Source organism: Oncorhynchus clarkii, chromosome 24 (genome assembly GCF_045791955.1).
Source record: "Oncorhynchus clarkii lewisi isolate Uvic-CL-2024 chromosome 24, UVic_Ocla_1.0, whole genome shotgun sequence".
NCBI classification, from domain to species: Eukaryota; Metazoa; Chordata; class Actinopteri; order Salmoniformes; family Salmonidae; genus Oncorhynchus; species Oncorhynchus clarkii.
The window spans coordinates 36,003,122-36,028,361 of NC_092170.1; the positions used below are offsets into that span (position 1 = coordinate 36,003,122).

The 25,240-nt window shown below is 51.4% G+C and overlaps 1 protein-coding gene across 1 annotated transcript in view; it reads right to left on the minus strand.

Moving 5' to 3' along the window:
- The window catches only part of LOC139382864 (protein FAM168A-like), a 115,767-nt gene that overhangs the window by 21,031 nt on the left and 69,496 nt on the right, over positions 1 to 25,240 (minus strand). Inside the window, exons 3-4 of the mRNA XM_071127104.1 lie at positions 24,760 to 24,851; positions 22,603 to 22,683 (exon numbers count right to left, since the gene is read on the minus strand). Of these exons, the coding sequence (XP_070983205.1) occupies positions 22,603 to 22,683; positions 24,760 to 24,851 (173 nt within the window). The remainder of the gene's footprint in view (positions 1 to 22,602; positions 22,684 to 24,759; positions 24,852 to 25,240) is intronic.

The following is a 25,240-nucleotide window of genomic DNA, read 5'->3' on the forward strand; positions in this document are numbered from 1 at the left end:
ACCCTACCTCCTAGAGCTAGCTGACAGCTCCAACAGTAACTCTACCTCCGAGAGCTAGCTGACAGCTCCAGCCGTAACTCTACCTCTTAGAGCTAGCTGACAGCTCCAGCTGTAACTCTACCTCATAGAGCTAGCTGACAGCTCCAGCAGTAACTGTACCTATGAGCTAGCTGACAGCTCCAGCAGTAACTCAACTCCCTAGAGCTAGCTGACAGCTCCAGCAGTAATTCTACCTCCTAGAGCTAGCTGACAGCTCCAGCAGTAACCCTACCTCCTAGAGCTAGCTGACAGCTCCAGCAGTAACTCTACCTACTAGAGCTAGCTGACAGCTCCAGCAGTAACCCTACCTCCCAGAGCTAGCTGACAGCTCCAGCAGTAACCCTACCTCTTAGAGCTAGCTGACAGCTCCAGCAGTAACTATACCTCCTAGAGCTAGCTGACAGTTCCAACAGTAACCCTACCTTCTAGAGCTAGCTGACAGCTCCAGCAGTAACTCTACCTCCTAGAGCTAGCTGACAGCTCCAACAGTAACTATACCTCCTAGAGCTAGCTGACAGCTCCAACAGTAACTCTACCTATTAGAGCTAGCTGACAGCTCCAGCGGTAACTCTACCTCCTAGAGCTAGCTGACTGCTCCAACAGTAACGGTACCTCCTAGAGCTAGCTGACAGCTCCAGCAGTAACGGTACCTCATAGAGCTAGCTGACAGCTCCAACAGTAACTCTACCTCCTAGAGCTAGCTGACAGCTAATACAGTAACTTTACCTCCTAGAGCTAGCTGACAGCTCCAGCAGTAACCCTACCTCCTAGAGCTAGCTGACAGCTCCAACAGCAACTCTACCTCCTAGAGCTAGCTGACAGCTCCAGCAGTAACCCTACCTCATAGAGCTAGCTGACAGCTCCAGCAGTAACCCTACCTCATAGAGCTAGCTGACAGCTCCAGCAGTAACCCTACCTCCTGAGCTAGCTGACAGCTCCAACAGTAACTCTACCTACTAGAGCTAGCTGACAGCTCCAGCAGTAACTCTAATCCCTAGAGCTAGCTGACAGCTCCAGCAGTAACCCTACCTCCTAGAGCTAGCTGACAGCTCCAACAGTAACTCTACCTCCGAGAGCTAGCTGACAGCTCCAGCCGTAACTCTACCTCTTAGAGCTAGCTGACAGCTCCAGCTGTAACTCTACCTCATAGAGCTAGCTGACAGCTCCAGCAGTAACTGTACCTATGAGCTAGCTGACAGCTCCAGCAGTAACTCAACTCCCTAGAGCTAGCTGACAGCTCCAGCAGTAATTCTACCTCCTAGAGCTAGCTGACAGCTCCAGCAGTAATTCTACCTCCTAGAGCTAGCTGACAGCTCCAGCAGTAACCCTACCTCCTAGAGCTAGCTGACAGCTCCAGCAGTAACTCTACCTACTAGAGCTAGCTGACAGCTCCAGCAGTAACCCTACCTCCCAGAGCTAGCTGACAGCTCCAGCAGTAACCCTACCTCCTAGAGCTAGCTGACAGCTCCAGCAGTAACCCTACGTCCTAGAGCTAGTTGACAGCTCCAACAGTAACTCTGCCTCCTAGAGCTAGCTGACAGCTCCAGCCGTAACTCTACCTCATAGAGCTAGCTGACAGCTCCAACAGTAACTCTACCTCCGAGAGCTAGCTGACAGCTCCAGCCGTAACTCTACCTCTTAGAGCTAGCTGACAGCTCCAGCTGTAACTCTACCTCTTAGAGCTAGCTGACAGCTCCAGCTGTAACTCTACCTCATAGAGCTAGCTGACAGCTCCAGCAGTAACTGTACCTCAGAGCTAGCTGACAGCACCAGCAGTAACTCTACTCCCTAGAGCTAGCTGACAGCTCCAGCAGTAACCCTACCCCCTAGAGATAGCTGACAGCTCCAGCAGTAACCCTACCCCCTAGAGCTAGCTGACAGCTCCAGCAGTAACTATACCTCCTAGAGCTAGCTGACAGCTCCAGCAGTAACTCTACTCCCTAGAGCTATCTGACAGCTCCAGCAGTAACCCTACCCCCTAGAGCTAGCTGACAGCTCCAGCAGTAACCCTACCCCCTAGAGCTAGCTGACAGCTCCAGCAGTAACCCTACCTCCTAGAGCTAGCTGACAGCTCCAGCAGTAACTATAACTCCTAGAGCTAGCTGACAGTTCCAACAGTAACCCTACCTCCTAGAGCTAGCTGACAGCTCCAGCAGTAACTCTACCTCCTAGAGCTAGCTGACAGCTCCAACAGTAACTATACCTCCTAGAGCTAGCTGACAGCTCCAACAGTAACTCTACCTATTAGAGCTAGCTGACAGCTCCAGCGGTAACTCTACCTCCTAGAGCTAGCTGACTGCTCCAACAGTAACGGTACCTCCTAGAGCTAGCTGACAGCTCCAGCAGTAACGGTACCTCATAGAGCTAGCTGACAGCTCCAACAGTAACTCTACCTCCTAGAGCTAGCTGACAGCTAATACAGTAACTTTACCTCCTAGAGCTAGCTGACAGCTCCAACAGTAACTCTACTCCCTAGAGCTAGCTGACAGCTCCAGCAGTAACCCTACCTCCTAGAGCTAGCTGACAGCTCCAACAGCAACTCTACCTCCTAGAGCTAGCTGACAGCTCCAGCAGTAACCCTACCTCATAGAGCTAGCTGACAGCTCCAGCAGTAACCCTACCTCATAGAGCTAGCTGACAGCTCCAGCAGTAACCCTACCTCCTGAGCTAGCTGACAGCTCCAACAGTAACTCTACCTACTAGAGCTAGCTGACAGCTCCAACAGTAACTCTACCTCCTAGAGCTAGCTGACAGCTCCAACAGTAACTCTACCTCCTAGAGCTAGCTGACAGATCCAGCCGTAACTCTACCTCATAGAGCTAGCTGAAAGCTCCAGCAGTAACTGTACCTCAGAGCTAGCTGACAGCTCCAGCAGTAACTCTAATCCCTAGAGCTAGCTGACAGCTCCAGCAGTAACCCTACCTCCTAGAGCTAGCTGACAGCTCCAACAGTAACTCTACCTCCGAGAGCTAGCTGACAGCTCCAGCCGTAACTCTACCTCTTAGAGCTAGCTGACAGCTCCAGCTGTAACTCTACCTCATAGAGCTAGCTGACAGCTCCAGCAGTAACTGTACCTATGAGCTAGCTGACAGCTCCAGCAGTAACTCAACTCCCTAGAGCTAGCTGACAGCTCCAGCAGTAATTCTACCTCCTAGAGCTAGCTGACAGCTCCAGCAGTAACCCTACCTCCTAGAGCTAGCTGACAGCTCCAGCAGTAACTCTACCTACTAGAGCTAGCTGACAGCTCCAGCAGTAACCCTACCTCCCAGAGCTAGCTGACAGCTCCAGCAGTAACCCTACCTCCTAGAGCTAGCTGACAGCTCCAGCAGTAACCCTACCTCTTAGAGCTAGCTGACAGCTCCAGCTGTAACTCTACCTCTTAGAGCTAGCTGACAGCTCCAGCTGTAACTCTACCTCATAGAGCTAGCTGACAGCTCCAGCAGTAACTGTACCTCAGAGCTAGCTGACAGCACCAGCAGTAACTCTACTCCCTAGAGCTAGCTGACAGCTCCAGCAGTAACCCTACCCCCTAGAGATAGCTGACAGCTCCAGCAGTAACCCTACCCCCTAGAGCTAGCTGACAGCTCCAGCAGTAACTATACCTCCTAGAGCTAGCTGACAGCTCCAGCAGTAACTCTACTCCCTAGAGCTATCTGACAGCTCCAGCAGTAACCCTACCCCCTAGAGCTAGCTGACAGCTCCAGCAGTAACCCTACCCCCTAGAGCTAGCTGACAGCTCCAGCAGTAACCCTACCTCCTAGAGCTAGCTGACAGCTCCAGCAGTAACTATAACTCCTAGAGCTAGCTGACAGTTCCAACAGTAACCCTACCTCCTAGAGCTAGCTGACAGCTCCAGCAGTAACTCTACCTCCTAGAGCTAGCTGACAGCTCCAACAGTAACTATACCTCCTAGAGCTAGCTGACAGCTCCAACAGTAACTCTACCTATTAGAGCTAGCTGACAGCTCCAGCGGTAACTCTACCTCCTAGAGCTAGCTGACAGCTCCAACAGTAACGGTACCTCCTAGAGCTAGCTGACAGCTCCAGCAGTAACGGTACCTCATAGAGCTAGCTGACAGCTCCAACAGTAACTCTACCTCCTAGAGCTAGCTGACAGCTCCAACAGTAACTCTACCTCCTAGAGCTAGCTGATTGCTCCAACAGTAACTTTACCTCCTAGAGCTAGCTGACAGCTCCAGCAGTAACTCTACTCCCTAGAGCTAGCTGAAAGCTCCAACAGTAACCCTACCTCCTAGAGCTAGCTGACAGCTCCAGCAGTAACCCTACCTCCTAGAGCTAGCTGACAGCTCCAACAGTAACTCTGCCTCCTAGAGCTAGCTGACAGCTCCAGCCGTAACTCTACCTCATAGAGCTAGCTGAAAGCTCCAGCAGTAACTGTACCTCAGAGCTAGCTGACAGCTCCAGCAGTAACTATACCTCCTAGAGCTAGCTGACAGTTCCAGCAGTAACCCTACCTCATAGGGCTAGCTGACAGCTCCAGCAGTAACTCTACCTCCTAGAGCTAGCTGACAGCTCCAACAGTAACTTTACCTCCTAGAGCTAGCTGACAGCTCCAGCAGTAACTCTACCTCCTAGAGCTAGCTGACAGCTCCAGCAGTAACCCTACCTCCTAGAGCTAGCTGACAGCTCCAACAGTAACTCTACCTACTAGAGCTAGCTGACAGCTCCAACAGTAACTCTACCTCCTAGAGCTAGCTGACAGCTCCAACAGTAACTCTACCTCCTAGAGCTAGCTGACAGATCCAGCCGTAACTCTACCTCATAGAGCTAGCTGAAAGCTCCAGCAGTAACTGTACCTCAGAGCTAGCTGACAGCTCCAGCAGTAACTCTAATCCCTAGAGCTAGCTGACAGCTCCAGCAGTAACCCTACCTCCTAGAGCTAGCTGACAGCTCCAACAGTAACTCTACCTCCGAGAGCTAGCTGACAGCTCCAGCCGTAACTCTACCTCTTAGAGCTAGCTGACAGCTCCAGCTGTAACTCTACCTCATAGAGCTAGCTGACAGCTCCAGCAGTAACTGTACCTATGAGCTAGCTGACAGCTCCAGCAGTAACTCAACTCCCTAGAGCTAGCTGACAGCTCCAGCAGTAATTCTACCTCCTAGAGCTAGCTGACAGCTCCAGCAGTAACCCTACCTCCTAGAGCTAGCTGACAGCTCCAGCAGTAACTCTACCTACTAGAGCTAGCTGACAGCTCCAGCAGTAACCCTACCTCCCAGAGCTAGCTGACAGCTCCAGCAGTAACCCTACCTCCTAGAGCTAGCTGACAGCTCCAGCAGTAACCCTACGTCCTAGAGCTAGCTGACAGCTCCAACAGTAACTCTGCCTCCTAGAGCTAGCTGACAGCTCCAGCCGTAACTCTACCTCATAGAGCTAGCTGACAGCTCCAACAGTAACTCTACCTCCGAGAGCTAGCTGACAGCTCCAGCCGTAACTCTACCTCTTAGAGCTAGCTGACAGCTCCAGCTGTAACTCTACCTCATAGAGCTAGCTGACAGCTCCAGCAGTAACTGTACCTCAGAGCTAGCTGACAGCACCAGCAGTAACTCTACTCCCTAGAGCTAGCTGACAGCTCCAGCAGTAACCCTACCCCCTAGAGATAGCTGACAGCTCCAGCAGTAACCCTACCCCCTAGAGCTAGCTGACAGCTCCAGCAGTAACTATACCTCCTAGAGCTATCTGACAGCTCCAGCAGTAACCCTACCCCCTAGAGCTAGCTGACAGCTCCAGCAGTAACCCTACCCCCTAGAGCTAGCTGACAGCTCCAGCAGTAACCCTACCTCCTAGAGCTAGCTGACAGCTCCAGCAGTAACTATAACTCCTAGAGCTAGCTGACAGTTCCAACAGTAACCCTACCTCCTAGAGCTAGCTGACAGCTCCAGCAGTAACTCTACCTCCTAGAGCTAGCTGACAGCTCCAACAGTAACTATACCTCCTAGAGCTAGCTGACAGCTCCAACAGTAACTCTACCTATTAGAGCTAGCTGACAGCTCCAGCGGTAACTCTACCTCCTAGAGCTAGCTGACAGCTCCAACAGTAACGGTACCTCCTAGAGCTAGCTGACAGCTCCAGCAGTAACGGTACCTCATAGAGCTAGCCGACAGCTCCAACAGTAACTCTATCTCCTAGAGCTAGCTGACAGCTCCAACAGTAACTCTACCTCCTAGAGCTAGCTGATTGCTCCAACAGTAACTTTACCTCCTAGAGCTAGCTGACAGCTCCAGCAGTAACTCTACTCCCTAGAGCTAGCTGAAAGCTCCAACAGTAACCCTACCTCCTAGAGCTAGCTGACAGCTCCAGCAGTAACCCTACCTCCTAGAGCTAGCTGACAGCTCCAACAGTAACTCTGCCTCCTAGAGCTAGCTGACAGCTCCAGCCGTAACTCTACCTCATAGAGCTAGCTGAAAGCTCCAGCAGTAACTGTACCTCAGAGCTAGCTGACAGCTCCAGCAGTAACTCTACTCCCTAGAGCTAGCTAACAGCTCCAACAGTAACTCTACCTTCGAGAGCTAGCTGACAGCTCCAGCCGTAACTCTACCTCTTAGTGCTAGCTGACAGCTCCAGCCGTAACTCTACCTCTTAGAGCTAGCTGACAGCTCCAGCTGTAACTCTACCTCACAGAGCTAGCTGACAGCTCCAGCTGTAACTCTACCTCTTAGAGCTAGCTGACAGCTCCAGCTGTACCTCTACGTCATAGAGCTAGCTGACAGCTCCAGCAGTAACTGTACCTCTTAGCTAGCTGACAGCTCCAGCAGTAACTGTACTCCCTAGAGCTAGCTGACAGCTCCAGCAGTAACCCTACCCCCTAGAGATAGCTGACAGCTCCAGCAGTAACCCTACCCCCTAGAGCTAGCTGACAGCTCCAGCAGTAACTATACCTCCTAGAGCTAGCTGACAGCTCCAGCAGTAACTCTACTCCCTAGAGCTATCTGACAGCTCCAGCAGTAACCCTACCCCCTAGAGCTAGCTGACAGCTCCAGCAGTAACCCTACCCCCTAGAGCTAGCTGACAGCTCCAGCAGTAACCCTACCTCCTAGAGCTAGCTGACAGCTCCAGCAGTAACTATACCTCCTAGAGCTAGCTGACAGTTCCAGCAGTAACCCTACCTCATAGGGCTAGCTGACAGCTCCAGCAGTAACTCTACCTCCTAGAGCTAGCTGACAGCTCCAACAGTAACTTTACCTCCTAGAGCTAGCTGACAGCTCCAGCTGTAACTCTACCTCTTAGAGCTAGCTGACAGCTCCAGCTGTACCTCTACGTCATAGAGCTAGCTGACAGCTCCAGCAGTAACCCTACCTCCTAGAGCTAGCTGACAGCTCCAGCAGTAACTATACCTCCTAGAGCTAGCTGACAGTTCCAGCAGTAACCCTACCTCATAGGGCTAGCTGACAGCTCCAGCAGTAACTCTACCTCCTAGAGCTAGCTGACAGCTCCAACAGTAACTTTACCTCCTAGAGCTAGCTGACAGCTCCAGCAGTAACCCTACCTCCTAGAGCTAGCTGACAGCTCCAGCAGTAACCCTACCTCCTAGAGCTAGCTGACAGCTCCAGCAGTAACCCTACCTCATAGAGCTAGCTGACAGCTCCAGCAGTAACCCTACCTCCTGAGCTAGCTGCCAGCTCCAACAGTAACTATACGTCCTAGAGCTAGCTGACAGCTCCAGCAGTAACCCTACCTCCTAGAGCTAGCTGACAGCTCCAACAGTAACTCTACCTACTAGAGCTAGCTGACAGCTCCAACAGTAACTCTACCTCCTAGAGCTAGCTGACAGCTCCAACAGTAACTCTACCTCCTAGAGCTAGCTGACAGCTCCAACAGTAACTCTACCTCCTAGAGCTAGCTGACAGCTCCAACAGTTACTCTACCTACTAGAGCTAGCTGACAGCTCCAGCAGTAATTCTACTTCCTAGAGCTAGCTGACAGCTCCAGCAGTAACCCTACCTCCTAGAGCTAGCTGACAGCTCCAGCAGTAACTCTACCTACTAGAGCTAGCTGACAGCTCTAGCAGGAACCCTCCCTCCCAGAGCTAGCTGACAGCTCCAGCAGTAACCCTACCTCCTAGAGCTAGCTGACAGCTCCAGCAGTAACCCTACCTCCTAGAGCTAGCTGACAGCTCCAACAGTAACTCTGCCTCCTAGAGCTAGCTGACAGATCCAGCCGTAACTCTACCTCATAGAGCTAGCTGAAAGCTCCAGCAGTAACTGTACCTCAGAGCTAGCTGACAGCTCCAGCAGTAACTCTACTCCCTAGAGCTAGCTGACAGCTCCAGCAGTAACCCTACCTCCTAGAGCTAGCTGACAGCTCCAGCAGTAACTCTACCTACTTGAGCTAGCTGACAGCTCCAGCAGTAACTCTACCTCCCAGAGCTAGCTGACAGCTCCAGCAGTAACCCTACCTCCTAGAGCTAGCTGACAGCTCCAGCAGTAACCCTACCTCCTAGAGCTAGCTGACAGCTCCAACAGTAACTCTGCCTCCTAGAGCTAGCTGACAGCTCCAGCCGTAACTCTACCTCATAGAGCTAGCTGACAGCTCCAGCAGTAACTCTACTCCCTAGAGCTAGCTGACAGCTCCAACAGTAACTCTACCTCCTAGAGCTAGCTGACAGCTCCAACAGTAACTCTGCCTCCTAGAGCTAGCTGACAGCTCCAGCCGTAACTCTACCTCTTAGAGCTAGCTGACAGCTCCAGCTGTAACTCTACCTCTTAGAGCTAGCTGACAGCTCCAGCTGTAACTCTACCTCATAGAGCTAGCTGACAGCTCCAGCAGTAACTGTACCTCATAGAGCTAGCTGACAGCTCCAACAGTAACTCTACCTCCTAGAGCTAGCTGACAGCTCCAACAGTAACTCTACCTTCTAGAGCTAGCTGACAGCTCCAACAGTAACTTTACCTCCTAGAGCTAGCTGACAGCTCCAGCAGTAACTCTACTCCCTAGAGCTAGCTGACAGCTCCAGCCGTAACTCTACCTCATAGAGCTAGCTGACAGCTCCAGCAGTAACTCTACTCCCTAGAGTTAGCTGACAGCTCCAACAGTAACTCTACCTCCGAGAGCTAGATGACAGCTCCAGCCGTAACTCTACCTCTTAGAGCTAGCTGACAGCTCCAGCCGTAACTCTACCTCTTAGAGCTAGCTGACAGCTCCAGCTGTAACTCTACCTCACAGAGCTAGCTGACAGCTCCAGCAGTAACTGTACCTCAGAGCTAGCTGACAGCTCCAGCAGTAACTCTACTCCCTAGAGCTAGCTGACAGCTCCAGCAGTAACCCTACCCCCTAGAGATAGCTGACAGCTCCAGCAGTAACCCTACCCTCTAGAGCTAGCTGACAGCTCCAGCAGTAACTATACCCCCTAGAGCTAGCTGACAGGTCCAGCAGTAAATCTACTCCCTAGAGCTAACTGACAGCTCCAGCAGTAACCCTACCCCCTAGAGCTAGCTGACAGCTCCAGCAGTAACCCTACCCCCTAGAGCTAGATGACAGCTCCAACAGTAACTCTACCTATTAGAGCTAGCTGACAGCTCCAGCGGTAACGGTACCTTCTAGAGCTAGCTGACAGCTCCAGCAGTAACGGTACCTCATAGAGCTAGCTGACAGCTCCAGCAGTAACTCTACCTCCTAGAGCTAGCTGACAGCTCCAGCAGTAACTCTACCTCCTAGAGCTAGCTGACAGCTCCAACAGTAACTATACCTCCTAGAGCTAGCTGACAGCTCCAACAGTAACTCTACCTATTAGAGCTAGCTGACAGCTCCAGCGGTAACTCTACCTCCTAGAGCTAGCTGACAGCTCCAACAGTAACGGTACCTCCTAGAGCTAGCTGACAGCTCCAACAGTAACTCTAACTCCTAGAGCTAGCTGACAGCTCCAACAGTAACTCTACCTCCTAGAGCTAGCTGACAGCTCCAACAGTAACTTTACCTCCTAGAGCTAGCTGACAGCTCCAGCAGTAACTCTACTCCCTAGAGCTAGCTGACAGCTCCAACAGTAACCCTACCTCCTAGAGCTAGCTGACAGCTCCAGCAGTAACCCTACCTCCTAGAGCTAGCTGACAGCTCCAACAGTAACTCTGCCTCCTAGAGCTAGCTGACAGCTCCAGCCGTAACTCTACCTCATAGAGCTAGCTGAAAGCTCCAGCAGTAACTGTACCTCAGAGCTAGCTGACAGCTCCAGCAGTAACTCTACTCCCTAGAGGTAGCTGACAGCTCCAACAGTAACTCTACCTCCGAGAGCTAGCTGACAGCTCCAGCCGTAACTCTACCTCTTAGAGCTAGCTGACAGCTCCAGCCGTAACTCTACCTCTTAGAGCTAGCTGACAGCTCCAGCTGTAACTCTACCTCACAGAGCTAGCTGACAGCTCCATCTGTAACTCTACCTCTTAGAGCTAGCTGACAGCTCCAGCAGTAACCCTACCCCCTAGAGATAGCTGACAGCTCCAGCAGTAACCCTACCCCCTAGAGCTAGCTGACAGCTCCAGCAGTAACTATACCTCCTAGAGCTAGCTGACAGCTCCAACAGTAACTCTACCTATTAGAGCTAGCTGACAGCTCCAGCGGTAACTCTACCTCCTAGAGCTAGCTGACAGCTCCAACAGTAACGGTACCTCCTAGAGCTAGCTGACAGCTCCAACAGTAACTCTAACTCCTAGAGCTAGCTGACAGCTCCAACAGTAACTCTACCTCCTAGAGCTAGCTGACAGCTCCAACAGTAACTTTACCTCCTAGAGCTAGCTGACAGCTCCAGCAGTAACTCTACTCCCTAGAGCTAGCTGACAGCTCCAACAGTAACCCTACCTCCTAGAGCTAGCTGACAGCTCCAGCAGTAACCCTACCTCCTAGAGCTAGCTGACAGCTCCAACAGTAACTCTAACTCCTAGAGCTAGCTGACAGCTCCAACAGTAACTCTACCTCATAGAGCTAGCTGAAAGCTCCAGCAGTAACTGTACCTCAGAGCTAGCTGACAGCTCCAGCAGTAACTCTACTCCCTAGAGGTAGCTGACAGCTCCAACAGTAACTCTACCTCCGAGAGCTAGCTGACAGCTCCAGCCGTAACTCTACCTCTTAGAGCTAGCTGACAGCTCCAGCCGTAACTCTACCTCTTAGAGCTAGCTGACAGCTCCAGCTGTAACTCTACCTCACAGAGCTAGCTGACAGCTCCATCTGTAACTCTACCTCTTAGAGCTAGCTGACAGCTCCATCTGTAACTCTACTCCCTAGAGCTAGCTGACAGCTCCATCTGTAACTCTACCTCTTAGAGCTAGCTGACAGCTCCAGCAGTAACTCTACTCCCTAGAGCTAGCTGACAGCTCCAACAGTAACTCTACCTCCGAGAGCTAGCTGACAGCTCCAGCCGTAACTCTACCTCTTAGAGCTAGCTGACAGCTCCAGCTGTAACTCTACCTCTTAGAGCTAGCTGACAGCTCCAGCTGTAACTCTACCTCATAGAGCTAGCTGACAGCTCCAGCAGTAACTGTACCTCATAGAGCTAGCTGACAGCTCCAACAGTAACTCTACCTCCTAGAGCTAGCTGACAGCTCCAACAGTAACTCTACCTTCTAGAGCTAGCTGACAGCTCCAACAGTAACTTTACCTCCTAGAGCTAGCTGACAGCTCCAGCAGTAACTCTACTCCCTAGAGCTAGCTGACAGCTCCAGCCGTAACTCTACCTCATAGAGCTAGCTGAAAGCTCCAGCAGTAACTGTACCTCAGAGCTAGCTGACAGCTCCAGCAGTAACTCTACTCCCTAGAGTTAGCTGACAGCTCCAACAGTAACTCTACCTCCGAGAGCTAGATGACAGCTCCAGCCGTAACTCTACCTCTTAGAGCTAGCTGACAGCTCCAGCCGTAACTCTACCTCTTAGAGCTAGCTGACAGCTCCAGCTGTAACTCTACCCCACAGAGCTAGCTGACAGCTCCAGCAGTAACTGTACCTCAGAGCTAGCTGACAGATCCAGCAGTAACTCTACTCCCTAGAGCTAGCTGACAGCTCCAGCAGTAACCCTACCCCCTAGAGATAGCTGACAGCTCCAGCAGTAACCCTACCCTCTAGAGCTAGCTGACAGCTCCAGCAGTAACTATACCCCCTAGAGCTAGCTGATAGGTCCAGCAGTAAATCTACTCCCTAGAGCTATCTGACAGCTCCAGCAGTAACCCTACCCCCTAGAGCTAGCTGACAGCTCCAGCAGTAACCCTACCCCCTAGAGCTAGATGACAGCTCCAACAGTAACTCTACCTATTAGAGCTAGCTGACAGCTCCAGCGGTAACTCTACCTCCTAGAGCTAGCTGACAGCTCCAACAGTAACGGTACCTTCTAGAGCTAGCTGACAGCTCCAGCAGTAACGGTACCTCATAGAGCTAGCTGACAGCTCCAGCAGTAACTCTACCTCCTAGAGCTAGCTGACAGCTCCAGCAGTAACTCTACCTCCTAGAGCTAGCTGACAGCTCCAACAGTAACTATACCTCCTAGAGCTAGCTGACAGCTCCAACAGTAACTCTACCTATTAGAGCTAGCTGACAGCTCCAGCGGTAACTCTACCTCCTAGAGTTAGCTGACAGCTCCAACAGTAACGGTACCTCCTAGAGCTAGCTGACAGCTCCAACAGTAACTCTACCTCCTAGAGCTAGCTGACAGCTCCAACAGTAACTCTACCTCCTAGAGCTAGCTGACAGCTCCAACAGTAACTTTACCTCCTAGAGCTAGCTGACAGCTCCAGCAGTAACTCTACTCCCTAGAGCTAGCTGACAGCTCCAACAGTAACCCTACCTCCTAGAGCTAGCTGACAGCTCCAGCAGTAACCCTATCTCCTAGAGCTAGCTGACAGCTCCAACAGTAACTCTGCCTCCTAGAGCTAGCTGACAGCTCCAGCCGTAACTCTACCTCATAGAGCTAGCTGAAAGCTCCAGCAGTAACTGTACCTCAGAGCTAGCTGACAGCTCCAGCAGTAACTCTACTCCCTAGAGGTAGCTGACAGCTCCAACAGTAACTCTACCTCCGAGAGCTAGCTGACAGCTCCAGCCGTAACTTTACCTCTTAGAGCTAGCTGACAGCTCCAGCCGTAACTCTACCTCTTAGAGCTAGCTGACAGCTCCAGTTGTAACTCTACCTCACAGAGCTAGCTGACAGCTCCATCTGTAACTCTACCTCTTAGAGCTAGCTGACAGCTCCAGCAGTAGCCCTACCCCCTAGAGATAGCTGACAGCTCCAGCAGTAACCCTACCCCCTAGAGCTAGCTGACAGCTCCAGCAGTAACTATACCTCCTAGAGCTAGCTGACAGCTCCAACAGTAACTCTACCTATTAGAGCTAGCTGACAGCTCCAGCGGTAACTCTACCTCCTAGAGCTAGCTGACAGCTCCAGCAGTAACTATACCTCCTAGAGCTAGCTGACAGCTCCAGCAGTAACTCTACTCCCTAGAGCTATCTGACAGCTCCAGCAGTAACCCTACCCCCTAGAGCTAGCTGACAGCTCAAGCAGTAACCCTACCCCCTAGAGCTAGCTGACAGCTCTAGCAGTAACCCTACCTCCTAGAGCTAGCTGACAGCTCCAGCAGTAACTATACCTCCTAGAGCTAGCTGACAGTTCCAACAGTAACCCTACCTCCTAGAGCTAGCTGACAGCTCCAGCAGTAACTCTACCTCCTAGAGCTAGCTGACAGCTCCAACAGTAACTACACCTCCTAGAGCTAGCTGACAGCTCCAACAGTAACGGTACCTCCTAGAGCTAGCTGACAGCTCCAGCAGTAACGGTACCTCATAGAGCTAGCTGACAGCTCCAACAGTAACTCTACCTCCTAGAGCTAGCTGACAGCTCCAACAGTAAATCTACCTCCTAGAGCTAGCTGACAGCTCCAACAGTAATTTTACCTCCTAGAGCTAGCTGACAGCTCCAGCAGTAACTCTACTCCCTAGAGCTAGCTGACAGCTCCAACAGTAACCCTACCTCCTAGAGCTAGCTGACAGCTCCAGCAGTAACCCTACCTCTTAGAGCTAGCTGACAGCTCCAACAGTAACACTGCCTCCTAGAGCTAGCTGACAGCTCCAGCCATAACTCTACCTCATAGAGCTAGCTGAAAGCTCCAGCAGTAACTGTACCTCAGAGATAGCTGACAGCTCCAGCAGTAACTCTACTCCCTAGAGCTAGCTGACAGCTCCAACAGTAACTCTACCTCCGAGAGCTAGCTGACAGCTCCAGCCGTAACTCTACCTCTTAGAGCTAGCTGACAGCTCCAGCCGTAACTCTACCTCTTAGAGCTAGCTGACAGCTCCAGCTGTAACTCTACCTCACAGAGCTAGCTGACATCTCCAGCAGTAACTGTACCTCAGACCTAGCTGACAGCTCCAGCAGTAACTCTACTCCCTAGAGCTAGCTGACAGCTCCAACAGTAACCCTACCTCCTAGAGCTAGCTGACAGCTCCAGCAGTAACCCTACCTCTTAGAGCTAGCTGACAGCTCCAACAGTAACTCTGCCTCCTAGAGCTAGCTGACAGCTCCAGCCGTAACTCTACCTCATAGAGCTAGCTGAAAGCTCCAGCAGTAACTGTACCTCAGAGATAGCTGACAGCTCCAGCAGTAACTCTACTCCCTAGAGCTAGCTGACAGCTCCAACAGTAACTCTACCTCCGAGAGCTAGCTGACAGCTCCAGCCGTAACTCTACCTCTTAGAGCTAGCTGACAGCTCCAGCCGTAACTCTACCTCTTAGAGCTAGCTGACAGCTCCAGCTGTAACTCTACCTCACAGAGCTAGCTGACAGCTCCAGCAGTAACCGTACCTCAGAGCTAGCTGACAGCTCCAGCAGTAACTCTACTCCCTAGAGCTAGCTGACAGCTCCAGCAGTAACGGTACCTCATAGAGCTAGCTGACAGCTCCAACAGTAACTCTACCTCCTAGAGCTAGCTGACAGCTCCAACAGTAACTCTACCTTCTAGAGCTAGCTGACAGCTCCAACAGTAACTTTACCTCCTAGAGCTAGCTGACAGCTCCAGCAGTAACTCTACTCCCTAGAGCTAGCTGACAGCTCCAGCCGTAACTCTACCTCATAGAGCTAGCTGAAAGCTCCAGCAGTAACTGTACCTCAGAGCTAGCTGACAGCTCCAGCAGTAACTCTACTCCCTAGAGCTAGCTGACAGCTCCAACAGTAACTCTACCTCAGAGAGCTAGCTGACAGCTCCAGCCGTAACTCTACCTCTTAGAGCTAGCTGACAGCTCCAGCCGTAACTCTACCTCTTAGAGTTAGCTGACAGCTCCAGCTGTAACTCTACCTCACAGAGCAAGCTGACAGCTCCAGCAGTAACTGTACCTCAGAGCTAGCTGACAGCTCCAGCAGTAACTCTACTCCCTAGAGCTAGCTGACAGCTCCAGCAGTAACCCTACCCCCTAGAGATAGCTGACAGCTCCAGCAGTAACCCTACCCCCTAGAGCTAGCTGACAGCTCCAGCAGTAACTATACCTCCTAGAGCTAGCTGACAGCTCCAGCAGTAACCCTACCCCCTAGAGCTAGCTGACAGCTCAAGCAGTAACCCTACCTCCTAGAGCTAGCTGACAGCTCCAGCAGTAACTCTACCTCCTAGAGCTAGCTGACAGCTCCAACAGTAACTATACCTCCTAGAGCTAGTTGACAGCTCCAACAGTAACTCTACCTATTAGAGCTAGCTGAAAGCTCCAGCAGTAACTGTACCTCAGAGCTAGCTGACAGCTCCAGCAGTAACTCTACTCCCTAGAGCTAGCTGACAGCTCCAACAGTAACTCTACCTCCGAGAGCTAGCTGACAGCTCCAGCCGTAACTCTACCTCTTAGAGCTAGCTGACAGCTCCAGCCGTAACTCTACCTCTTAGAGCTAGCTGACAGCTCCAGCTGTAACTCTACCTCACAGAGCAAGCTGACAGCTCCAGCAGTAACTGTACCTCAGAGCTAGCTGACAGCTCCAGCAGTAACTCTACTCCCTAGAGCTAGCTGACAGCTCCAGCAGTAACCCTACCCCCTAGAGATAGCTGACAGCTCCAGCAGTAACCCTACCCCCTAGAGCTAGCTGACAGCTCCAGCAGTAACTATACCTCCTAGAGCTAGCTGACAGCTCCAGCAGTAACCCTACCCCCTAGAGCTAGCTGACAGCTCAAGCAGTAACCCTACCTCCTAGAGCTAGCTGACAGCTCCAGCAGTAACTCTACCTCCTAGAGCTAGCTGACAGCTCCAACAGTAACTATACCTCCTAGAGCTAGTTGACAGCTCCAACAGTAACTCTACCTATTAGAGCTAGCTGACAGCTCCAGCGGTAACTCTACCTCCTAGAGCTAGCTGACAGCTCCAACAGTAACGGTACCTTCTAGAGCTAGCTGACAGCTCCAGCAGTAACGGTACCTCATAGAGCTAGCTGACAGCTCCAACAGTAACTCTACCTCCTAGAGCTAGCTGACAGCTCCAACAGTAACTCTACTCCCTAGAGCTAGCTGACAGCTCCAACAGTAACTCTACCTCCGAGAGCTAGCTGACAGCTCCAGCCGTAACTCTACCTCTTAGAGCTAGCTGACAGCTCCAGCCGTAACTCTACCTCTTAGAGCTAGCTGACAGCTCCAGCTGTAACTCTACCTCACAGAGCTAGCTGACAGCTCCAGCAGTAACTGTACCTCAGAGCTAGCTGACAGCTCCAGCAGTAACTCTACTCCTTAGAGCTAGCTGACAGCTCCAGCAGTAACCCTACCCCCTAGAGCTATCTGACAGCTCCAGCAGTAACTATACCTCCTAGAGCTAGCTGACAGCTCCAACAGTAACTATACCTCCTAGAGCTAGCTGACAGCTCCAACAGTAACTCTACTCCCTAGAGCTAGCTGACAGCTCCAGCAGTAACTCTACTCCCTAGAGCTATCTGACAGCTCCAGCAGTAACCCTACCCCCTAGAGCTAACTGACAGCTCCAGCAGTAACCCTACCCCCTAGAGCTAGCTGACAGCTCAAGCAGTAACCCTACCTCCTAGAGCTAGCTGACAGCTCCAGCAGTAACTCTACCTCCTAGAGCTAGCTGACAGCTCCAACAGTAACTATACCTCCTAGAGCTAGTTGACAGCTCCAACAGTAACTCTACCTATTAGAGCTAGCTGACAGCTCCAGCGGTAACTCTACCTCCTAGAGCTAGCTGACAGCTCCAACAGTAACGGTACCTCATAGAGCTAGCTGACAGCTCCAACAGTAACTCTACCTCCTAGAGCTAGCTGACAGCTCCAACAGTAACTCTACTCCCTAGAGCTAGCTGACAGCTCCAACAGTAACTCTAGCTCCGAGAGCTAGCTGACAGCTCCAGCCGTAACTCTACCTCTTAGAGCTAGCTGACAGCTCCAGCTGTAACTCTACATCACAGAGCTAGCTGACAGCTCCAGCAGTAACTGTACCTCAGAGCTAGCTGACAGCTCCAGCAGTAACTCTACTCCTTAGAGCTAGCTGACAGCTCCAGCAGTAACCCTACCCCCTAGAGCTATCTGACAGCTCCAGCAGTAACCCTACCCCCTAGAGCTAGCTGACAGCTCCAGCAGTAACCCTACCCCCTAGAGCTAGCTGACAGCTCCAGCAGTAACCCTACCTCCTAGAGCTAGCTGACAGCTCCAACAGTAACTATACCTCCTAGAGCTAGCTGACAGTTCCAACAGTAACCCTACCTCCGAGAGCTAGCTGACAGCTCCAGCAGAAACTCTACCTCCTAGAGCTAGCTGACAGCTCCAACAGTAACTATACCTCCTAGAGCTAGCTGACAGCTCCAACAGTAACTCTACCTATTAGAGCTAGCTGACAGCTCCAGCGGTAACTCTACCTCCTAGAGCTAGCTGACAGCTCCAACAGTAACGGTACCTCCTAGAGCTAGCTGACAGCTCCAGCAGTAACGGTACCTCATAGAGCTAGCTGACAGCTCCAACAGTAACTCTACCTCCTAGAGCTAGCTGACAGCTCCAGCAGTAACCCTACCCCCTAGAGCTAGCTGACAGCTCCAGCAGTAACCCTACCTCCTAGAGCTAGCTGACAGCTCCAGCAGTAACTATACCTCCTAGAGCTAGCTGACAGCTCCAACAGTAACTCTACTCCCTAGAGCTAGCTGACAGCTCCAGCAGTAACTCTACTCCCTAGAGCTAGCTGACAGCTCCAACAGTAACTGTACCTCAGAGCTAGCTGACAGCTCCAGCAGTAACTCTACTCCTTAGAGCTAGCTGACAGCTCCAGCAGTAACCCTACCCCCTAGAGCTATCTGACAGCTCCAGCAGTAACCCTACCCCCTAGAGCTAGCTGACAGCTGCAGGAGTAACCCTACCTCCTAGAGCTAGCTGACAGCTCCAACAGTACCTATACCTCCTAGAGCTAGCTGACAGTTCCAACAGTAACCCTACCTCCGAGAGCTAGCTGACAGCTCCAGCAGAAACTCTACCTCCTAGAGCTAGCTGACAGCTCCAATAGTAACTATACCTCCTAGAGCTAGCTGACAGCTCCAACAGTAACTCTACCTATTAGAGCTAGCTGACAGCTCCAGCGGTAACTCTACCTCCTAGTGCTAGCTGACAGCTCCAACAGTAACGGTAACTCCTAGAGCTAGCTGACAGCTCCAGCAGTAACGGTACCTCATAGAGCTAGCTGACAGCTCCAACAGTAACTCTACCTCCTAGAGCTAGCTGACAGCTCCAACAGTAACTTTACCTCCTAGAGCTAGCTGACAGCTCCAGCAGGAACTCTACTCCCTAGAGCTAGCTGACAGCTCCAGCAGTAACCCTACCTCCTAGAGCTAGCTGAAGGCTCCAGCAGTAACCCTACCTCCCAGAGCTAGCTGACAGCTCCAGCCGTAACTCTACCTCCTAGAGATAGCTGACATCTCCAACAGTAACCCTACCTCCTAGAGCTAGCTGACAGCTCCAGCAGTAACCCTACCTCCCAGAGCTAGCTGACAGCTCCAGCTGTAACTCTCCCTACTAGAGCTAGCTGACAGCTCCAGCCGTAACTCTACCTCATAGAGCTAGCTGACAGCTCCAGCAGTAACCCTACCTCCTAGAGCTAGCTGACAGCTCCAGCCGTAACTCTACCTCCTAGAGCTAGCTGACAGCTCCAGCAGTAACCCTACCTCCTAGAGCTAGCTGACAGCTCCAGCAGTAACTATACTTCCTAGAGCTAGCTGACAGCTCCAGCAGTAACTCTAGCTACTAGAGCTAGCTGAAAGCTCCAACAGTAACTACCTACTAGAGCTAGCTGACAGCTTCAACAGTAACTCTACCTCCTAGAGCTAGCTGACAGCTCCAGCAGTAACTCTACCTCCTAGAGCTAGCTGACCGCTCCAGCAGTAACCCTACCTCCTAGAGCTAGCTGACAGCTCCAGCAGTAACTATAGCTCCTAGAGCTAGCTGACAGCTCCAGCAGTAACTCTACCTCCTAGAGCTAGCTGACAGCTCCAGCAGTAACCCTACCTCCTAGAGCTAGCTGACAGCTCCAGCTGTAACTCTACCTCCTAGAGCTAGCTGACACCTCCAGCAGTAACCCTACCTCCTAGAGCTAGCTGACAGCTCCAGCAGTAACTATACTTCCTAGAGCTAGCTGACAGCTCCAGCAGTAACTCTACCTCCTAGAGCTAGCTGACAGCTCCAACAGTAACGGTACCTTCTAGAGCTAGCTGACAGCTCCAGCAGTAACGGTACCTCATAGAGCTAGCTGACAGCTCCAACAGTAACTCTACCTCCTAGAGCTAGCTGACAGCTCCAACAGTAACTCTACTCCCTAGAGCTAGCTGACAGCTCCAACAGTAACTCTACCTCCGAGAGCTAGCTGACAGCTCCAGCCGTAACTCTACCTCTTAGAGCTAGCTGACAGCTCCAGCTGTAACTCTACCTCACAGAGCTAGCTGACAGCTCCAGCAGTAACTGTACCTCAGAGCTAGCTGACAGCTCCAGCAGTAACTCTACTCCTTAGAGCTAGCTGACAGCTCCAGCAGTAACCCTACCCCCTAGAGCTATCTGACAGCTCCAGCAGTAACCCTACACCCTAGAGCTAGCTGACAGCTCCAGCAGTAACCCTACCCCCTAGAGCTAGCTGACAGCTCCAGCAGTAACCCTACCTCCTAGAGCTAGCTGACAGCTCCAACAGTAACTATACCTCCTAGAGCTAGCTGACAGTTCCAGCCGTAACTCTCCCTACTAGAGCTAGCTGACAGCTCCAGCCGTAACTCTACCTCCTAGAGCTAGCTGACAGCTCCAGCAGTAACCCTACCTCCTAGAGCTAGCTGACAGCTCCAGCCGTAACTCTACCTCCTAGAGCTAGCTGACAGCTCCAGCAGTAACTCTACCTCCTAGAGCTAGCTGACAGCTCCAGCAGTAACTATACTTCCTAGAGCTAGCTGACAGCTCCAGCAGTAACTCTACCTACTAGAGCTAGCTGACAGCTCCAACAGTTACTACCTACTAGAGCTAGCTGACAGCTCCAGCAGTAACTCTACCTCCTAGAGCTAGCTGACAGCTCCAGCAGTAACTATACTTCCTAGAGCTAGCTGACAGCTCCAGCAGTAACTCTACCTCCTAGAGCTAGCTGACAGCTCCAACAGTAACGGTACCTTCTAGAGCTAGCTGACAGCTCCAGCAGTAACGGTACCTCATAGAGCTAGCTGACAGCTCCAACAGTAACTCTACCTCCTAGAGCTAGCTGACAGCTCCAACAGTAACTCTACTCCCTAGAGCTAGCTGACAGCTCCAACAGTAACTCTACCTCCGAGAGCTAGCTGACAGCTCCAGCCGTAACTCTACCTCTTAGAGCTAGCTGACAGCTCCAGCTGTAACTCTACCTCACAGAGCTAGCTGACAGCTCCAGCAGTAACTCTACTCCTTAGAGCTAGCTGACAGCTCCAGCAGTAACCCTACCCCCTAGAGCTATCTGACAGCTCCAGCAGTAACCCTACCCCCTAGAGCTAGCTGACAGCTCCAGCAGTAACCCTACCCCCTAGAGCTAGCTGACAGCTCCAGCAGTAACCCTACCTCCTAGAGCTAGCTGACAGCTCCAACAGTAACTATACCTCCTAGAGCTAGCTGACAGCTCCAGCCGTAACTCTACCTCCTAGAGCTAGCTGACAGCTCCAGCAGTAACCCTACATCCTAGAGCTAGCTGACAGCTCCAGCCGTAACTCTACCTCCTAGAGCTAGCTGACAGCTCCAGCAGTAACTCTACCTCCTAGAGCTAGCTGACAGCTCCAGCAGTAACTATACTTCCTAGAGCTAGCTGACAGCTCCAGCAGTAACTCTACCTACTAGAGCTAGCTGACAGCTCCAACAGTTACTACCTACTAGAGCTAGCTGACAGCTTCAACAGTAACCCTACCTCCTAGAGCTAGCTGACAGCTCCAGCAGTAACTCTACCTCCTAGAGCTAGCTGACAGCTCCAGCAGTAAACCTACCTCCTAGAGCTACCTGACAGCTCCAGCAGTAACTATAGCTCCTAGAGCTAGCTGACAGCTCCAGCAGTAACTCTACCTCCTAGAGCTAGCTGACAGCTCCAGCAGTAACCCTACCTCCTAGAGCTAGCTGACAGCTCCAGCTGTAACTCTACCTCCTAGAGCTAGCTGACAGCTCCAACAGTAACCCTACCTCCTAGAGCTAGCTGACAGCTCCAGCAGTAACTATACTTCCTAGAGCTAGCTGACAGCTCCAGCAGTAACTCTACCTCCTAGAGCTAGCTGACAGCTCCAACAGTAACTCTACCTCCTAGAGCTAGCTGACAGCTCCAGCAGTAACTTTACCTCCTAGAGCTAGCTGACAGCTCCAGCAGTAACTATACTTCCTAGAGCTAGCTGACAGCTCCAGCAGTAACTCTACCTACTAGAGCTAGCTGACAGCTCCAGCAGTAACCCTACCTCCTAGAGCTAGCTGACAGCTCCAGCAGTAACCCTACCTCCTAGAGCTAGCTGACAGCTCCAGCAGTAACCCTACCTCCTAGAGCTAGCTGACAGCTCCAGCAGTAACCCTACCTCCTAGAGCTAGCTGACAGCTACAGCAGTAACTCTACCTCCTAGAGCTAGCTGACATCTACAAGTGTCACTGCCATAAGCCTTTAAGTATAGCTAGGTGATGATTTATGAAATTGTTAATAACCACTGCGATAAGCCATTTTCTACCGGTGTGTGTGTTCTTACCCAGTGGGTACCCTGGACTAGCCGTTTGGTAGAGGTTAGGTGTGTGTTCTTACCCAGTGGGTACCCTGGACTACCCGTTTGGTAGAGGTTAGGTGTGTGTTCTTACCCAGTGGGTACCCTGGACTACCTGTTTGGTAGAGGATAGGTGTGTGTTCTTACCCAGTGGGTACCCTGGACTAGCCGTTTGGTAGAGGTTAGGTGTGTGTTCTTACCCAGTGGGTACCCTGGACTAGCCGTTTGGTGGAGGATAGGTGTGTGTTCTTACCCAGTGGGTACCCTGGACTAGCCGTTTGGTAGAGGTTAGGTGTGTGTTCTTACCCAGTGGGTACCCTGGACTAGCCGTTGGTAGAGGTTAGGTGTGTGTTCTTACCTGGTGGGTACCCTGGACTAGCCGTTTGGTAGAGGTTAGGTGTGTGTTCTTACCTGGTGGGTACCCTGGATTTCCCGTTTGGTAGAGGTTAGGTGTGTAGGTGGGAGCAGCAGTAGGGTAACCTCCAGGGTAGCCTACAGAGGACAAGAGAGTCTTAAGGCTTCCCACCCGAAACAGTTTGAAACAGTTCATACATGATGAGAATTTCACAACGTTTTTGTTCGTTTTAGTCTTTGGCAAAAGGTTTTTTTCCGGGTGTTCGTGACCACAATTTATTTTCTTGAAAAATCCCTTTGTCTGTGATTGGTCAACAGTATGGATTCTTCAATGAAGTGTTTGTTTTCATTCAACGAGAGACAACACATTTTTTTCACTTGAGAAACACTGCACCAAACATCTTAGACATACCATTTTCCTGACGAAGATCTCCTCGGCAAAAACATCAACATTAATGACATATTTCTTGATTTATCTTAGATTGATTCTGACTATTTTGAGGAAGTGCTACTGCGTAGGTTGTTGGTATGGGGTCTCAAGAGGGACAAACACTAAACATCCTTCTTGTTTTTCTAGCGAAGGTATTTTAAGGGAGTATGGGAGCACAGATATTCACCTCGCCTAGCTGAGTTCAGCTAGAAGCAAACCCAACCTTATGTATGAGGACGCAACACACACACACACACACACACACACACACTCTGGGGTGAACGCAACACACACACACTGTCATACAACACACTCTGGGCTGAACGCAACACACACACACACACACACACACACGCACACACACACACACACACACACACACACACTCTGGGGTGAACGCAACACACACACACTGTCATATAACACACTCTGGGGTGAACGCAACAAACACACTAGTTTACAACACACTCTGGGGTGAACGCAACACACACACATACACACACAGGTATACAACACACTATGGGGTGAACGCAACACACACACACATACACACACAGGTATACAACACACTCTGGGGTGAACGCAACACACACACTGGTATACAACACACTCTGGGGTGAACGCAACACACACACACTGGTATACAACACACTCTGGGGTGAACGCAACACACACACACTGGTATACAACACACTCTAGGGTAAACGCAACACACACTAACTGGCATACAACACACTAGGGTGAACAACACACTCTAGGATGAAAGCAACACACACACACTAGTATACAACACACTGAGGTGAACGCAACACACACTGGCATACAACACACTGGGGTGAATGTATAGTTGTAAACATTGCCATAGGAAGACCTGTGGGTGTGTGTATACAAGATTATCTCTCGGTCTTACAGTATGTATGCATATGGTTTTAGCACACACAGCAGGAGGGGGAGAGCTCTGCTGTTGAGTTAACACCTGTGTGTGTGTAGACAGTAGAACATGGTGCACACCAGGATACTACGGCATGTTGAACAGTGGTTCTGGCTGTTAATCTGTCTTCGTTGAGAGGTGTTTCACACAACCAGACAACTGGAACCAGACTGTGTTTGTGTGTGTGTCAGTGTAATGATGAGATGAAACAGACGGCTAATCGGCTCACCAATTAGCAGACATTACAACCTCCAGTATAACCACTAACGAGACAAGGAATTGTTTATGTCTTTTCAGTGATTACATTGTGTGGGAGGAAGGTGAGAAATTAGAGGGATGGAGAGAGGGAGGGAATGAGGAAGAGGGAGGGAGAGAGAGAGAGATGGATGGATGGAGAGAGAAGGGTGGATGGAGAAAGAGAGATGAGGAGAGAAGGATAGATGGAGAGAGAAAGGGATGGATGGAGAGAGCGATGGAGAGAGAGAGAGAAGAAGCATGACACAGGCAGCATCCATGTTGCTGTGTGTGTGTGGTATGTGGAGGTGACAGCTGTGTGGTTGGGGACAGTCATACATTCTGATAGATATCACACTCAGTCCCATCACACGGTGACATACAGGCCCTGTAACCACCATGTCATTATCATTAGTACTTAGTATAGCAGCCTCTTATAACCATGTCATTATCATTAGTACTTAGTATAGAAATTCCTAGTACGGACCCAGCAGGACACATCTTAGACCAGATAGATCTGTTTACTTCTGTCTACCGTTAGCTAGCCCAATCACTTCGGTTTGATGAGAGGGTGTTTATTGGTGGGTGGGAGCAAGGTAATGTGTAATGTGTGTCTCACCTGTGTAGGCCATGTTCTTGGGGTTACCGTAGGGAGCTCCAGGCTGAACAGGACTGTAGACGGGATTCATACTGCTGGATAATCTGTTCTTACTGAGGGGGAGAGAGAGAGGGGGAGAGAGAGAAACGGGGGATGGGGAGGGAGAGACAGGGGATGGGGAGAGAGATACAGGGGATGGGGAGGGAGAGACAGGGGATGGGGAGGGAGAGACAGGGGATGGGGAGGGAGAGAGAGAGAGACGGGGATAGGGGAGGGAGAGAGAGAGAGACGGGGATAGGGGAGGGAGAGAGAGAGAGACGGGGATAGGGGAGGGAGAGAGAGAGAGACGGGGATAGGGGAGGGAGAGAGAGAGAGACGGGGATAGGGGAGGGAGAGAGAGAGAGACGGGGATAGGGGAGGGAGAGAGAGAGACGGGGATAGGGGAGGGAGAGAGAGACGGGGATAGGGGAGGGAGAGAGAGAGACAGGGATGGGTGTAGAGA